We start from the raw sequence: 15,804 nt of genomic DNA on the forward strand, positions 1-15,804 counted from the left end.
CTTCCATCACTCAGTCTCAGGATAGTGATAAGAATGAGTGCTTAAATGATGAAGGCCAGCACATGATTTTATACCATTAGTACCCTGCTCTACCCATAAAGATTAAAATATATGTATACATTTCTATCTCCCAGAAAGCATTAGCAGTAAAACAGTGAGTCCTGTCGCATAAAACAAATGCCCACATCTTTGAAGAATGTAGTTTTGAAGTTGATATTTCTGTGCTCTCTAAAGCCATCATGATAAACATACCTTATGGCACTCAAAAAAACCTAACTATAATGTCAGGAAGTGGTTGCTTTTGTTATTTTTTAAAACTTTCCTGGTAGCCAAGCATTCTTTTTCAAAAATTGAAGATTTCCCCACCAGAAATGTTCATTAAAATCCCAGAATCTGCTTTCAAACCAGTATTTAGAATAGGGCAGTTATATTTTCCCTAAGTAGTTTGATTAAACTGTAGCCCTCTTTCTGTATCTAGAAAAATCCCCAAATACTCTGAATCCCCAAGATGTTTAAAATAGGGAGTATAGGCTTGAATATGTTTTGAGTTTGTTTAGAAGGTAGATTATTAAGCAAGAATGGCAATTTGTAATAACAGATTTATCTACTTGGCAGTTTTGAGATGAAACTGAGGAGTTTTTCTTCTGAGACATTTCAGAAGCTTATTTTTGTTATTAGCTTTTTTAAAGGATTTGCAGATGGTTGGTATATTAAGAAATTAATACTAATTAGTTAATTATAGCTAAGAAATATAGAATGAAACAGATATATTAGGCCTGGAATTTGCTTCTTTGGGAAAATGTAGTATTTTTTTTAATGTGAGTGACTTCAAAAATTTGATTGAAAATGTATAATTAAATATTGCTGTATTGACCTATTGAATTACTATAGTTTATGGGTAGTGTAGTCTGTTCACAATAGCTGAATTGCAAGTAATATAATGGGTGATCCTCTCCCCCCGTTATGGGAGTAACAGATGTCAGATACAAAAATGTACAACAAAATCCAAGCTTTACATCTTATGGTTTTCTTAAAAATAATGAGTAAGTTTAATTTTCTAGATTTTTCAAGAGAAAAAAAAAACATGCCTGCAGGGTAATAACTTTGGCTCATTAGCAACTGAGAAAATGATACGGTCTTGGAAAAAAGAAAAGTCATCTCTGTAGCACAATTGTAAATGGACCACAAGAAAGTTGGGAAATTCAGTAGCCACAAAAAGAATTTACCCATCTTGCTTGCCTGATTCCTGAGGCCAAATTGCTTGGGTTTGTATCCTGACTCTACCATTTGCTACCTGTGTGACCTTGGACTAGTTTCTTTAAAATTTTCTTAGTTTATTCATCTGACAAATGGAAATAAGAGTAGGGCCACTATAAAGATTATGAGTTAATGCATATAAAACACTGAGAACAGTGTATGGGATACAGGAAGTACTCAATGATTATTTCTAGATGACACTAGAAAAATATATTTACATGAAGAAAATGTTTAACCTCCCATAAAACTATTATTACTATGTGTTTGGTTAAAAGTACTTAAAATGTTTTTGTCTCCCAACCCCACTAAAACAAATCCTTAAGTTGTTATACATCTTAATAGCCAGTAATAATAACAACTCGTTTTCAATGGTATTTATTGTTTGACACTGAGTGCTTTACATGTATTAATCACAATAACTGTGGTATTTAAAAATAAACCAAATCTAAAACTGGCTTCTCCTCAGTGTAGCATTGACACCAACTTTATAGTTTCTCTTCATAGGAATGTCCCAAATGCCATGTCACAATTGAGAAGGATGGCGGTTGTAATCACATGGTCTGTCGTAACCAGAACTGTAAAGCAGAGTTTTGCTGGGTGTGTCTTGGCCCTTGGGAACCACATGGATCTGCCTGGTAGGTTGGGGAAATGAAGGGAAGAACATGTTCACATAAGTATGTGATGTATCTGCCACATATTATGAATAAGGTTTCTACCTCATGGAAATCACCATCTAACTTGGGAGCTAGATAAATGAATACAGTGTGTGATCATTGTTAAAAGTATATGCAAGATATCCAGAGAGAGGGATTAATTAGGCTTATCTCACAGATCATGTAACAGTTGAGTTGAACTTCAAGGAGGACTAAGGGTTCATTTGTTTAAAAAGTGGTAGGAATAACATTCAGGGCAAAAAGAGCCGCATGAACAATGGTAGAATGATGTGAAAGTACATGACTTATCCAGAAAAGAGTTGCATTGTCTAATATGTCTTTCTAGATAATAGTTGAAAACTCAGAGACTTGGCAAAACCCCTTCCACAGTTGTGTTTTAGTTACCCTGTACTGCCATTAGACAAAAAATTTGTTCCAACTTTAAAAATTGGAAAAATTGCCCAATGCAATCCAGATTTTTAGCCTCTCTTTGAAACATAGGAACAGGCCTGCATTTCTGTTTGGCAGAAATCACCTGGAATTGATTAGTAGCCCTTTAGATGGAGCCTTTACTTTGCAGTTTGTTTTCCCCAAGACCGAAGCTTATTGGCATTTTCATATATCATGATGGCACTAGTCACATTTGGTAGCAATACATACCTTTGTTCCAAGTACATTTCTTATCAATTTGGGAAAAATGCAAGTTAGATTGAGGATGCCTTGATGCATTTTTTTCAAAATGAGAAAAATGGGAGCTAGCACATCTCCTGGTAAAAGTGGAAATATTTCTGGGTGTTATAGTATGCAAATTGCCTGTTTCACTCATTTGTGTTACTTGCCTGTCTCCTATTGGTGTTGAGTGTGTGGCTGCTCAAATTGTGGGGAATAGGAAAAGAGAAAGTAGGCTGGGACCTAAAGTAGTTTGGACATTATCAGAAGGATTTCAACTGGGAGTGACAAGATTAGATCTGTAGTTCAGATGAGAAGGTTCTGTATTACGTGCTTTACATACGTTATCTGGACATTGTGACTGCTTTGTAGAGCGTGGGTGGGAGAGGAAGAAATTGCAAGTTCAAGACAAGGTGAGGAGGATCTGAACTTAAGACAGTGGCAAGTCTTTCCTTTTAGATTCATTAATTAGAGGAATAGTAAGAGGGATTATTTGTCTGACATTAATTCTGAACCAGGTAAAAACTAATTGCTTAGATAGAAGGAAAGAAAGTGATTTTACCACTGTTAGAGCCAAGGAAAGGTATTTGGGGTATAGGTACTCTAGATTTTAGGAAGTCAAACTGGAGGATTAGAGTGTTCCTGGAAACTAAATTCACTCGAATGTATTTAAACAAGCCTAGTGAAGGGGAGAGGGAATAGGAAAGAAGAGATATTAAAGAGACTTTGTGTGTGTGTAAGGAAATCTCTGATCACAACTCAAATTTTCAATGAGCTGTATTGAAAAATGGAAAGGGTACAAAACAAATGATGGATACAGAAGAATGAAGAATGGCCTGGACCAGGGGTGTCAGAAATGTTGCCTGTGTCTTTAACATTGCAGATAAATCATGCTGTGCTTTCTTGTTTAAATCTGAAAATGCCTCAGAAATCTTCAGAAAAGCATTCCAAGTAGCACTATCAGTCATCTGAGTTAGAAGTATAGATGGGCCCTGCTTTCTTTCTTGGCCTTAAAATTCTTTTGGCAGATTAAAGCCCAGAATGAGTTGAGGCTTAAAAGTTATCGAAAAATATCAAAAGGAAAGTATAAAAGGATGTGTCAGATACAAAGAAGAGGTGTTAATAGTTGACCAGTAGAGGGCAGGAAGAGGCAGTCTTCGGGCTAACTTGAGTAGAGTAATTATTGGTAAAAGAGGATTATAACCCAGCCTGGGGGAGAATTAGTAAGTCTCCTGACTCAGCTGATTTGTGGTCTGGGTTACTTTAAAAACTTCAAGATGAGATCAGTAAGCCATTGTTGGTTATTTCTGAGTACTTAGGGAAAATGGAAAGGTACCAGAGATTGGGAGCAGACAGAACGTAATCCCAAATATCCAAAATTTCTGATTCCACAAGCTGCATATGAACCGTATAACTTAGTTTTTCTCTTATGTGAAATTCCAGAATCAAATGGTATTATTAGGTTGATGGATATAGGAATGTTTGGTAGATTTCAGCAAGGTATTTCACTGTGGACTGAGAGGTTTGTGGCCTAGGCTGTGAATACAGACAGGGAGGTTTGGGATTAACTGAATGACCATTTCTTGGAGTACAGATAATAGGTTTGTGTCTTCTAGTGATAATGCTTTAAAGGTTTGCTGAAAGGCTTTGTCCTCAATCTTTTTTATTCACATCAACTATATACTGCTTTTCTGGTCAGTTGTACTGATGATTTTCTTGAACTAGTATAAGAATCTTGTATACATTTTGGGGTAACATCAAAGAGGGATATTGAATATATAAACCATTATAATCCTGAAGGACTTGGCAAGCTGGAATAATGAATCCAGTTTAACAAGATTTACATTAAATTCAAAATTCTTCTAAGAAGATTACTGTTAAAAGACTCTGAAGACATGAACTCACTAGTTAAGAGCATGGGCCTCAGTTGGCAGATGGGCATAAGTTTAATTTCCATCTCTGAAGCTCTATTTTTTGACCTTAAATATGTTGCTTATCTTCTCTTCATCTGCTCAATGAGGATAATATTTCATAAGGTGCTTGAGGGGATTAAATGTGATAGTACAGTTGAAGTTCTTAGTAAGTGGATGGTATGTAGTTAACACTCAGTAAACGTCAGCTGCACCTGTAATGTAGGTTCCCGTAAAAGAAAACAGAGGAACAAGGGAAGTGCCAGTTTTATACATCTCCACTCTGAGCTGACCTCTCTAGGAAGATTCAGTGATTCTTGTAAACTGTAATAGCATATAAAGCACATAGCAGTCTGTCAGCTATTGGTTTTCTTTGGTGTATACAAGTGAAGATAAGAAGGTGAGTAATTCTGGAAAAACTGGGAATATTTGGCTAAATAACAGACAGCCTAGGAGATGAGGTGATCTCTTTCTTCAAAAATTGAATTAGAAGTTCAAACTACTGTTGGTAAGTGGAAGTTCTAGAATAGCAGTGTTTTCTGATGATAATCGGTAAGCTGATTTAAATGGACTGCCTCAGGAGGTGGAGAACTAACTGCCTATTACTAGTAGAGAACTGACACACTATTATGGAAAGGATTCAAACACTAGGGGTGTTTGTTTTTTTGCACCTCAGTTTGTCTGTGTAAAAGAGAGTATTGGTTCTAGGTAATCTCTAAATCCAGGCTAAAATTCTGTGATTTGTTCCCTTTTCATTGATTTATGGCTTTATGGAATCCTCTTCACTTACTTTAAGGTACAACTGTAACCGCTATAATGAGGATGATGCAAAGGCAGCAAGAGATGCACAGGAGGTAAGTACATTTATTTTCAAACAGTTGAACAGGAGTATGCATTTTATGTTGATTAGGGAATGATTTAGCTGGAGTGTTCAGTTCTGAAAGATTTGTTGAAATGACATTCCAGTAAATACTGGGTATCTGTGTACCTGTAGAGAGGGGATCTTATGCAAAATGGATATCAGGAGTACTCCTATTTATAAGTTTGTTTGCATTTTTTAAAATTAATCTAGCACACTTTCAGGTTTCAGTAGTCTTCAGTATCAAGATTTTCCCTTCCCAGCAAGGAGACTAAAGAATAGTATTTGTTAAATGGCACTGCTGCAATTTATATGCAGTCTTACTTCTTTTAATTAATTAATTATCTCATTGTTCATCAGGAAGCTCTAATGATTTTAGGGGAGCTGATTTGGAATGAACTGTCTCAGGAGGTAGGGATTTCCCTCTTACTGGATAGGGAAATAACCCACTATTATAGTAGACGGGATTCACACCCTAGGTGTGGATTAGATTCCGTAACACTTATTTCCTTTCAGCCTGATAATTCTGTCATAATTGTAGAATCCTGGAATTTAATCATTCCTTACATTCATCCATTCTGTGTTGAAATTCCCCAGTTGTCCCCCAAAAGTCTTTTTAAATGGCTTGCCTTGCCAGGATGCAATCCAAAACAAAACCTGTTTGTTATTGTTTCACTTTTTAAATGCTTCTTTAAAATTTATTATAATTTAAATTACCATAAATACAAAGGAATATATTTATATAACCTAGGCAGTCATATTACAGACTTTCACAATATTTGTGATCCTTTTAAAGGAGGAAAAAAAACCTCCACAAATTCCAATGTTGATTTAAATTATATTTATTATAATACGACTTAACTATGTTTAAACATAAAACCAGCTGTAAACTCTTAAGCAACTATACAACCAAACCAAGAAGACCACAAAACCAGTGGAACTCAAGTTAAAACTAATTTGACAGATAAGTTATTTGCTGAAATTAAATTACTGTTGATAGACTGTTGTCAGACCAGGTTTTTTAAATTTAGGGTTACCCATACTACTAAATGCCATGTGATAATTTGTTCTCCCACCAGTTTTCTATATCTCACCTATTGCACATTCACCCCTACAGTGCATCAAAATTTGATTTGATCAGAATTTGTCATTAATATATTCTTTTATCACTTATTATTCTCAACTCTGGTGCAGTTAAAGTAATCTTGCTTGATGCCAGTTTTAGCCATTTCACAAATGTAAGACCTGAAAATGTTGATTCTCATAAGTTCATTCATATGGCCCAGAGTGTTTGTGTTTTCTTTAGGTTATTATCAGATTTTTAATATTTAAACATTCCATGGTCTGTTTAAACCAGATCATTTGGCACCCCTACTCCAGTTTGTCTAGCATCCTTAGACTACAGTTTGAGAAACATCACCCCATGTAATCTTTATATACAAAACTCTACAATGACAGTCATGCTTTTCCTACCTCCCATTTGGAATCGATTCTACTGTTACATTTTTATTTAGCTCAGTTTGTCATTGCATCTCCTTCTGTTTTGGGTTTGTTTGTTTGTTTGTTTGTTTTTAAATCTTAGCCCTCATGGCTTTCTGCTTCTGTTTTAAGCAGTCACAATTGTCTTAAATTCTGCTGAAGAGACCATAAATTTTCCTTAAATTTTCTTCTAATTTTGATAATATTTTTTTTGAGTCCATAGAGAACTGTTCTTTTTCTCTTATGCTGCGTTACGTTTTTCCTAATAACCATGGTAGGCTTTTAGTTTTTACTTATCCTGAATGAAGAGTAGTCTAGTTAGATCTAGCCAGAATATGGTATTTGCTGACAACAAAAAGTATATGGGTTATCCTTGGCCTTACCTGGTCTGCATTTGGGTGCTGGTAGGAATCCCTTTCTGAGGTCCACAGGGAGGGTGGATTATTGGGCATAGCTTCTAAGCCCTGCTAATGTGTAGATTGTAGATGCTAGAATGCATTATTTTTCTAGCTCATTTCTTTTGGGCTAAACTAGAATCTTCTGATCCTGTGGGTGTACAGGGAAAAATTTCATATGAGTGCCTGTATTTGTTTATTTAAGTGGGAGCCATACCTCCCAGAATGGAGCACACCATTGCACATATCTAGCATATTCTTTCCTCACTTCCCCTACTTCCATACTCAGGCCTAGTGTTTTCTGCGAGTTGTAGTTCTTAAAAAGTACTAGAAAGTTGGCACACAATACAGAAAGAACATAGATGGTACTTTGAGTGCCTTGGAAGAATGTTACCTGTGTTGTAGAAAGTTGTTGACTTAATATACTATGCCACAGTTATGACAGGGGTGGACATTTGAATTTTCTTTTCTTTCTTTTTTTAATTTTTATTTTTATTTATTTTTTTGGCTGCACCGTGCAGCTTGCAGGATCTTAGTTTCCTAACCAGGGATCGAACCCAGGCCCCTGGCAGTGAGAGTCCTTATCACTGGACCGCCAGAGAATTCCCTGAATTTTCTTATCTACTAGACTTTCTTTCTTTTCATATTAGGTGCTAGAGATAACAAGATTACTTTTTTTTTTTTTTGGCCAGCTGGGCCTCAAGGCTTTTGGGATCTTAGTTCCCCGACCAGGGAATTCCCTGAATTTTCTTATCTACTAGACCTGTGAGTTGCCAGATAGTAAATATTTTCAACTTTGCAGACTATATAGTCTCTGTTACAATTACTCAATTCTGTCCCTGCTCTTGAAATGCTGACTCAGCCATAGACTTAAAAGAGTGGGCATGGCAGTGTTCCAAGTTAACTTTGTTTACAAAAAATAGGCAGCAGCTGGATTTCACTCACAGGCCAGAGTTTGCCTACCCCTGTTCTAAGCAGTCAGGTTGTTGTTTTGTCTGTTTTTCCAAAGTGTTTTTAGGATACTGATTGCATTTCTCAATCAAGATTCTGACATTTGATTAAAAATGGGTCTTATTTGCAGTGTTGGTGTGGGTTTTCTTTCATGTTGAATTTTAAAGGTATTTAAAGGTATTTTAGACCTGATATTTTTTATATATATATATATATATTTTTTGTAATACTTCATGTACTTTAAAAGACTCTTCATAAAACTGTAGTACCATAATTATGTTTGTATATATATTTATTATATATTATTTTATAATTATATACTTAAAACAGTACTTTGTTAATATCATCAACTATCCAGTGTTCAAATGTCCCCATTTATCTCATAAACTTTCTTTTATAGTTGGTTTAAATCAGGATCCATACAGGTGCACAAGTTGGATGTGATCCTCTAATCTATAGGTCCTTTCATTTTTTTGTTTTTTGGGGGGGGTTTTTTTTCTTCCCTTGCCATTTGTTTGTTGAGGAAACTAAGTCATTTTTCTTGTAGAATTTAACACATTCTGGATTTGCTGATTGCAACTCCCTGGTTTTATTTAATAGGTTCTTCTATCCCTGAATTTCCTGAAACTGGTGGTTAATTCTAGATAATCGAATTCAGACTCGATTTGGGGAGGGGTGTGGAAAGAACACAGAACACTTAACCGGTGGTACTGTATAGTTTCTGTTGCATTATATTAGGTGTTATATGATGTCTGGTTGCCTCTCTTTTGTTTTCTACTTTAAAATATTGATGTACCTTATTACATACCGCAGAACAGAGCTATCCAGTAGAACATTCTGTAATGATGGAAATATTCTTTATTACCACTATCTAATGTGGTAGGCACTGACTGCGATATGGCTGTTGAACACTGAGGAACTGATTGTTTTACTTTAATAGCCACCTGTGACTAGTGACTGCTGTATTGGAAAGTACAGCTATAGGACATTCAAAAAATATTAAATAACAAAGGTAGCAGTAGATGTCTCTTTGTTCCCGATTTTAGCCTAAATTCCTATACCGTTTCATCAGTAAATATGATATCAGCTTTTGTGTATATATAATACATTTGTTATAATTATGTGACCTTAATTTTTCTTAATGGGACAGCGATCTAGGGCAGCCCTTCAGAGGTACCTGTTCTACTGTAATCGCTATATGAACCACATGCAGAGTCTACGCTTTGAGCACAAACTATATGCTCAGGTGAAGCAGAAAATGGAAGAGATGCAACAGCACAACATGTCCTGGATTGAGGTGCAGTTCCTGAAGAAAGCAGTTGATGTCCTCTGCCAGTGTCGTGCCACACTCATGTACACTTATGTCTTCGCTTTCTACCTCAAAAAGAATAACCAGTCCATTATCTTTGAGGTAGGAATAGTTACTGAGTGGGGAAAAAACCCACCTGTGTGTCATAGGACTACTTGCCTTTCATAGATAAGATATATAGAGTTTTAAAGCTTACTCTCTGCCCAAAAATGTGGATTAAAAGTTTAGTGTTAAGGGCTTCCCTGGTGGCGCAGTGGATAGGAATCTGCCTGCCAGTGCAGGGGACACGGGTTTGATCCCTGGTCTGGGAGGATCCCACATGCCGCGGAGCAACTGGGCCCGTGCGCCACAACTACTGAGCCTGCACTCTAGAGCTCGTGAGCCACAACTACTGAGCCTGTGTGCCACAACTGCTGAAGCCCGCGCGCCTAGAGCCCGTGCTCCGCAACCAGAGAGGCCACTGCAATGAGGAGCCTGCGCACCGTGGCGAGGAGTGGCCCCCGCTCGCCGCAACTGGAGAAAGCCCGCGCGCAGCAACGAAGACCCAACGCAGCCAAAGATAAATAAAATGAATAAAAATTTAAAAAATTAAAAAAGAAAAGTTTCGTGTTTATTAGGAAGATACAAGAAATTTAGATTTCTTGCTGTAAACTACGTTCAAATTGATGTGGTTTAGCCAGCTAGCGATTTAGTGTGCAGGCTCTGGAATTAGCCCTGAATTTGAATCTTGACTTCATCACTTTTTAGCTCTGTTGACTTGAAGCAAATTACTTAACCTCGTCTATATCTCTATTTTAGCATGGGGATAAGTTTTCTATAAATGTTAAGAGGTTTAAGTGAGACAATCCATGTATAATGCTTATGTAACACCTGGCACGTCATAAGTTCTTTCAAAAGTCTTTATTCAGGCAAAACTAATACATGGTATTAGAAGTTTATTCTAATAAAGGTGCTTGCCTTTTGTGGAGAAGTAATGACTAAAAGGGGGCCTTTTAGCAGTAGAGGTTTTTCAAGTAGAGATGCTCATTTAAAATTGATGCATGCAACATTGATGTTGATAGATGGCTGGGTAATAACAGTGACTAGCAGATGGGAATTTATATCGGTAAATATATAGAACTAGCCATAGTAGTAAAGGATAACAAAATTTTAATCTTCCATACAGTGTTCTCTTACAAGAAGTAGATATCTAGCTAGATATAAAGAATAATGGGTTTCTAATTTTTCCTCAAGCTTTAGCCAATAGCAGTTTTCAGAACTGGAAGATTCCAAAAACTTTTTCTTATGTCCTTTCAGATTGTCATTAATATTCTTCCAGAGGTAATGGATAAATCTTTAGTTCTTTTAATATTTAAAAAATTGTCCTGGAAAAGAAAAAACAAGTTGTTAGGGGTGAAAGTGATGAAGGGCTTTACAGGTGCAGTTAAACCACCTGTGAAAATTACAAAATTGGTGCTGAGCCACAGTCTATCAAGGAAGCAGCTAAGATGGTTTATCTTTTAGCTTTCTTTTGAAGGCAAAATTTACTATATATTCTTCTTCCTCTTACAGAATAACCAAGCAGATCTAGAGAATGCCACAGAGGTGCTCTCGGGCTACCTTGAACGAGATATTTCCCAAGACTCTCTGCAGGATATAAAGCAGAAAGTACAAGATAAGTACAGGTAAGGTTTTCTCCAGTAGTTGTTGAACAAAAATGTCTGCCACCGGTGGTCTGGTATGCCTTAGTGGTGAAGTTAGATGATGGTGAAACTTGGGTTTAGCATATTCAATAACTGAGCTGCTGCCATGTTTCTCACAGATTGCTTCTGTCCTTTGGGCAACAGATTCCAGATAGTGCTAGTCAAGCATAGGGAGGAAATCAGCCGTTTATCCCACTGGCTGATTCTGCTTCTTCCATGAAGTTTTATCTATGTAGTTGCTGCCCTGACAGGAAGAAGGAGCCCCAAAAGGGCAAGTGGCTGTTAGGATGAGGGGTGAGATTAGGATGCTGGCCCTAGCCTAGGGATCCTGTGGATCATGGCTGTTGACAAGTGAGCTACCCAAACTTTTTAAAGAGTTTTTCTAAGATTTGTTTTTTCTAAGGAGAGATTTACTTTGTCCTAGAGATAGATGATACTTTAAGATATGTTACCACTTAAGTGAAAGGTGCAGAATGTTTGCTTTCTCAACATGGAGCTCTTTCTCCCACAGTTGTTTTCTGGCAAATACTAATATCTTTTTAATAGTAGTAGAAACCTTTGGGAATTTGGAAGACTTGGAGATTTAGTCCTAAGTAATATTTTCACTTCCCTTAGCCAGCTATAGCTACCACTAGTACTTTAAGATTTTACAGGTGTGAATAAATAACCCCTGAAACTACTTCTTCCTAAAACTGTTTACTTACCTGTAGAATGACAAGATTGAGTCAGATGATTTCTAAGGCCTTTATTTTATTGCTCTAGAATTAATTTCCCAAAACTGGGAACTTCAAAAAATACCTTTTTAAAATGAGAAATAGTCATGTCTTTACATCTAGACCTGAAAATGTGCCTCTTAAAAACAAAAACAGGTGCTTGGGGGAATTCCCTGGTGGTCCAGTAGCTAGGACTCCCAGCTCTCACTGCTGAGGGCCTGGGTTCAATCCCTGGTCGGAGAACTAAATCCCACAAGACATGCGGAACAGCCAAAAAAAAACAAACAACAACAGAAAACAGGTGCTTGGTTCTAAGTCTGGATAAACTGTAGGGAACCTTAAAAAATAAGTAAATGCCTCTTTTTTTAATTATTGGAGGCTGACAATGGGTTGTTTTTTTTTTTTTTTCTCTTTGATTACAGATACTGTGAGAGTCGACGAAGGGTTTTGTTACAGCATGTGCATGAAGGCTATGAAAAAGATCTGTGGGAGTACATTGAGGACTGAGAATGGCCCTGCATAAAATGAACTCTGAAAACTTTACCATCTAGAGTGCTCATGCAATTAAAACAAACAAAACAAAACAAATACAAGCAAGGAGGCACTAAGCCTATTCTGACACCGCTGGTCTATAGTACCAGAATTCTGTTTTGTTAATGGAAAGTTTAAGTAAATTATATTGTAATAAAAAAAGGTAGATAAACCATTGTACAACAGTATTCTAGGCCGCCAACAAAAGTGTGACAGACACACTAAAAGCCCTCCAACTTTAACTTGTAACGTAGCTTCATTCTCAAAGCTGACTCCTTTTTTTTCATTTTCTTTTTCCTGAGTGTAGTACAGTTAAAATTTAAAATAGCTCCTTGACACTGCTTTTCATGTCCAAACCAGCCATTTTGTTGTACTTTGGTAAAGGACCTCTTCCCCTTCCTCCCATGCACATACAGATACACCCAAACACGCAGACTGTCTCTCTCTCATACCCCAAGGTCATGAGTGAATGATGATTAGTTCCTTGTAAAGAAAATTCTTGGGGCGGGGAAGAGGGTAGGCAGAAAGAGGGATTAAACAAACAAACAAAAAAAACAAAAAAACTTTGTATATGACTTTTAAAACAAGAGGACAACACAGTATTTTTCAAAATTGTATATAGCGCATATGCATGGACAAAGCAAGCGTGGCACGTGTTTGCATAATGTTTAATTACAAAAAATATTTATTCTTTAAAAATCTTCAAGATTATGTCTTTTGCTGTGCATTTTCTTTCAGTTTGCTTTATCTTTCCAGGGTTGAGGGTTGGGCTAAAAGGTGTGTTGGTTTAGCACCTCTGGAAGACCTATCTAGAGCTCTTTGATTTCCCTTTCCTGAGATTACTTTGCCCTCTCTGGTTTGATACGTTTGTTGCTCTCCATGGGCCTCATGCCCTGAATTCCCAGCTCCTGGTTGGGTATAGAGAAGTCAAGTTCTGACTGAATGCCATGGCCTGATAAGGGCTGCAACAGGGAGCTTTGCTGCTGCAATTCAAGAATCACCTAGTCCCCAACCTCATCCCTCTCCACGGCCTCATGCATCTCCGTAAGCCTTTGTGTGCCCATGTCATATAGCTGAAGGCTTCCTGCCACATCCAGAGGAAACATTTCAAAAAATTTTCCCCTTAATTGCTGCTTTGAGCCTTTTAAGATTTTAGTTATGGCTCTTCTCTCACCCTTCTTTACGTTAGGGTGTCAGATAGAATGTTTTTCTTTTAAATATAAATAAATAGCCATTCACTTAGTTTCAGATTGTGAATTAAAAATGGCAGATACTGAAATTGCTTATGTGTGTTGCTGTGGGTTCAGTTTGAAGGCAAACACCCTAGAACTTGATATTCCCATCTAGTGCATTTAAATAGAAACCACTGTTTGCTTCTTTTCTATTGTCAGCAAATAGGAGAATTAATAATGTGTTTTAGCTGTGATGTCCATTTTTATGAAATTTCTACTAAGAGCTATGTTAAAAGTAAAGGGTGGTGGTGGTTTTATTAACTATGTATCTGTTTAGGCCATTCTTGCTGTGGTATTTTTCAACAGATTAGCATCCCTAAATCTGTCAGTTTTATACAGGAGTACAGAGTGAACTAGGCAACTAGATTGAGGTCTTAATACTAAATACCACTTGTGGCTGAAGGACCTCTTTGTCTTCCTCTAAATGTCTTGCGCCTAGGGAGTGTTTACCGTTTGTGAGGCAGCTTTGTCTGCTCTTGCATTGTACATCTTATTACATCATTGGGAAGTAGGTTCACTTTCCTCTGGCCTTTTGCCTAAGTTAGGCTTTGCTAAATCAACCCTACTTTTCCTTTTAGAAAAGGTTGTTACATGAGATGTACTTGCAACTATTCTTTTCCCATCAAAAATCAGTGAATGTTTGCTGAATATATTATGCTGCTTCCTTAAACCACTTGTTGCTTTAGGATCAACTTTACCTGTACCTTTTATCCTCCCTTCTCTTGCCACCTTAGGTGCAAATCTGAACTCAGTGTCTGCTTCCGTATTCTCTTCTCCTCCCCTTTCCCTGTCAACCATTTGACTTTATTTTAAATGACTGCATCAATCTTAAAAGACATTTATCAAAACTAAGGATTTTTTTTTTTTTTTTTTTTTAAAGAAAGCTTGAATAAGTTCCTTTCCCTGGTAACTTTGAAAAGCAGCCAGAGTTGCTATCTAGATATATGTGGTTCCATTAAAATGTTTTGTGTATGTGTGATGTTTTTAAAAAACCTTACCAGTTAACTGCAGTATCTAAGTTTGAGTGTCATAAATCCTTTTTACATGCTCCCCTTACAACAAGTATCCAAAAACAATGTGTGCACTTCATAATATCAGCCCCCACCCATGGAGGAACAGTGCTTTTTAGAGCTGCTTTCTAGTTTCAGTGTTGGCATATTACCTGAGGGTATAGCAATTGTGGGTGCATTCCCTAATTTGTATGGATCAAGATGAATTGACATTTTCCACTTCCAAGCTTCTAACAGCTGTCTCCATATTTGACAGAATTCCCTGAGTTAATTGCTTTCATTGTTAGTAACTTCAGTGACCCCAGCTGGGATAGGCAAGCCATATTGTATGACAGCTTCCCTGTTTCACCTACCTAAGTCTTTCTGTCAGAGGGCTCTATTCATGGTCAGCACCAGGGTCTCCCTGTCTTCTTGAGGTCTTCTGAAAAGTGCATGCTTCATTTGAACAATTCATTGAGCAGTAGATGGACATTAAATGATTTACAATAAAATGTCGATCCAAAGCGCAGGATACAAACCACAGTGGTAAAATTGAGTAGTATATAATATCATCAGACTCTAAATTCTGTGTAATCTGCTGCGACCCAGATTGTATGTGTTTTATGTGTGTTTAAATAAATATATTAAGTACACAGGTGTATACATACACACAAGTATAACAGATCCAAGACTGACTGACTTGATTTGAAATGGTTGAATCTGCAGTGTAAAATGTGGATCAACCATGATTAGGAACTGAAATTTAGTATAAGAGAGAAAAGGACTTGATGTAACAAAATCTTTTAGCTACAAATCCCAGTATAGAGCACTTGGGGGATGGGAGGGGGCGGGTTGGTGAGACAATCAGATCGGTAAATTGATTAAATGCTCCTAACCCTGTAATTTTGTGCATAGAGCACCCTGTGCTGTGGAAATAACTGTTCTTAGATTTTCATTGTAACTGGACTGTTCAGGTTGCCCAGAGGGAAAGAACATTCCTAATTCTAATAAAATAAACTTTTATTTTGTTATTCCATTAGTTACTTATGTTTATTTTTATAGTTAAAAAAAAAGACGGTGGCCTAACAGTCACCTGTATTATGTGCCTTATTCACTGTTCCTACTTAACATGAAATGTCAAGGTTTGGTTCAGTTTCTTTTCAGGGAACTGTGAA

At 36.9% G+C, this 15,804-nt stretch overlaps 1 protein-coding gene across 3 annotated transcripts in view; it reads left to right on the top strand.

Annotated features, from left to right (window-relative positions):
- Positions 1-15,660, top strand: part of ARIH1 (ariadne RBR E3 ubiquitin protein ligase 1) — a 117,014-nt gene extending 101,354 nt beyond the window's left edge. For 2 of the 3 annotated variants that reach the window (XM_082383581.1, XM_082383580.1), the window contains 5 exons: positions 1,762-1,892; positions 5,286-5,343; positions 9,324-9,584; positions 11,034-11,146; positions 12,300-15,660. In XM_082383581.1, coding sequence (XP_082239707.1) covers positions 1,762-1,892; positions 5,286-5,343; positions 9,324-9,584; positions 11,034-11,146; positions 12,300-12,384 — 648 coding nt within the window. In that variant the 3' untranslated portion in view covers positions 12,385-15,660. The remainder of the gene's footprint in view (positions 1-1,761; positions 1,893-5,285; positions 5,344-9,323; positions 9,585-11,033; positions 11,147-12,299) is intronic. The other variant, XM_082383582.1, reaches the window with a different exon arrangement.
- The last annotated feature ends 144 nt before the right edge of the window (positions 15,661-15,804 follow it).

Source organism: Balaenoptera borealis, assembly GCF_965194805.1.
Source record: "Balaenoptera borealis genome assembly, chromosome: 3".
NCBI lineage: Eukaryota > Metazoa > Chordata > Mammalia > Artiodactyla > Balaenopteridae > Balaenoptera > Balaenoptera borealis.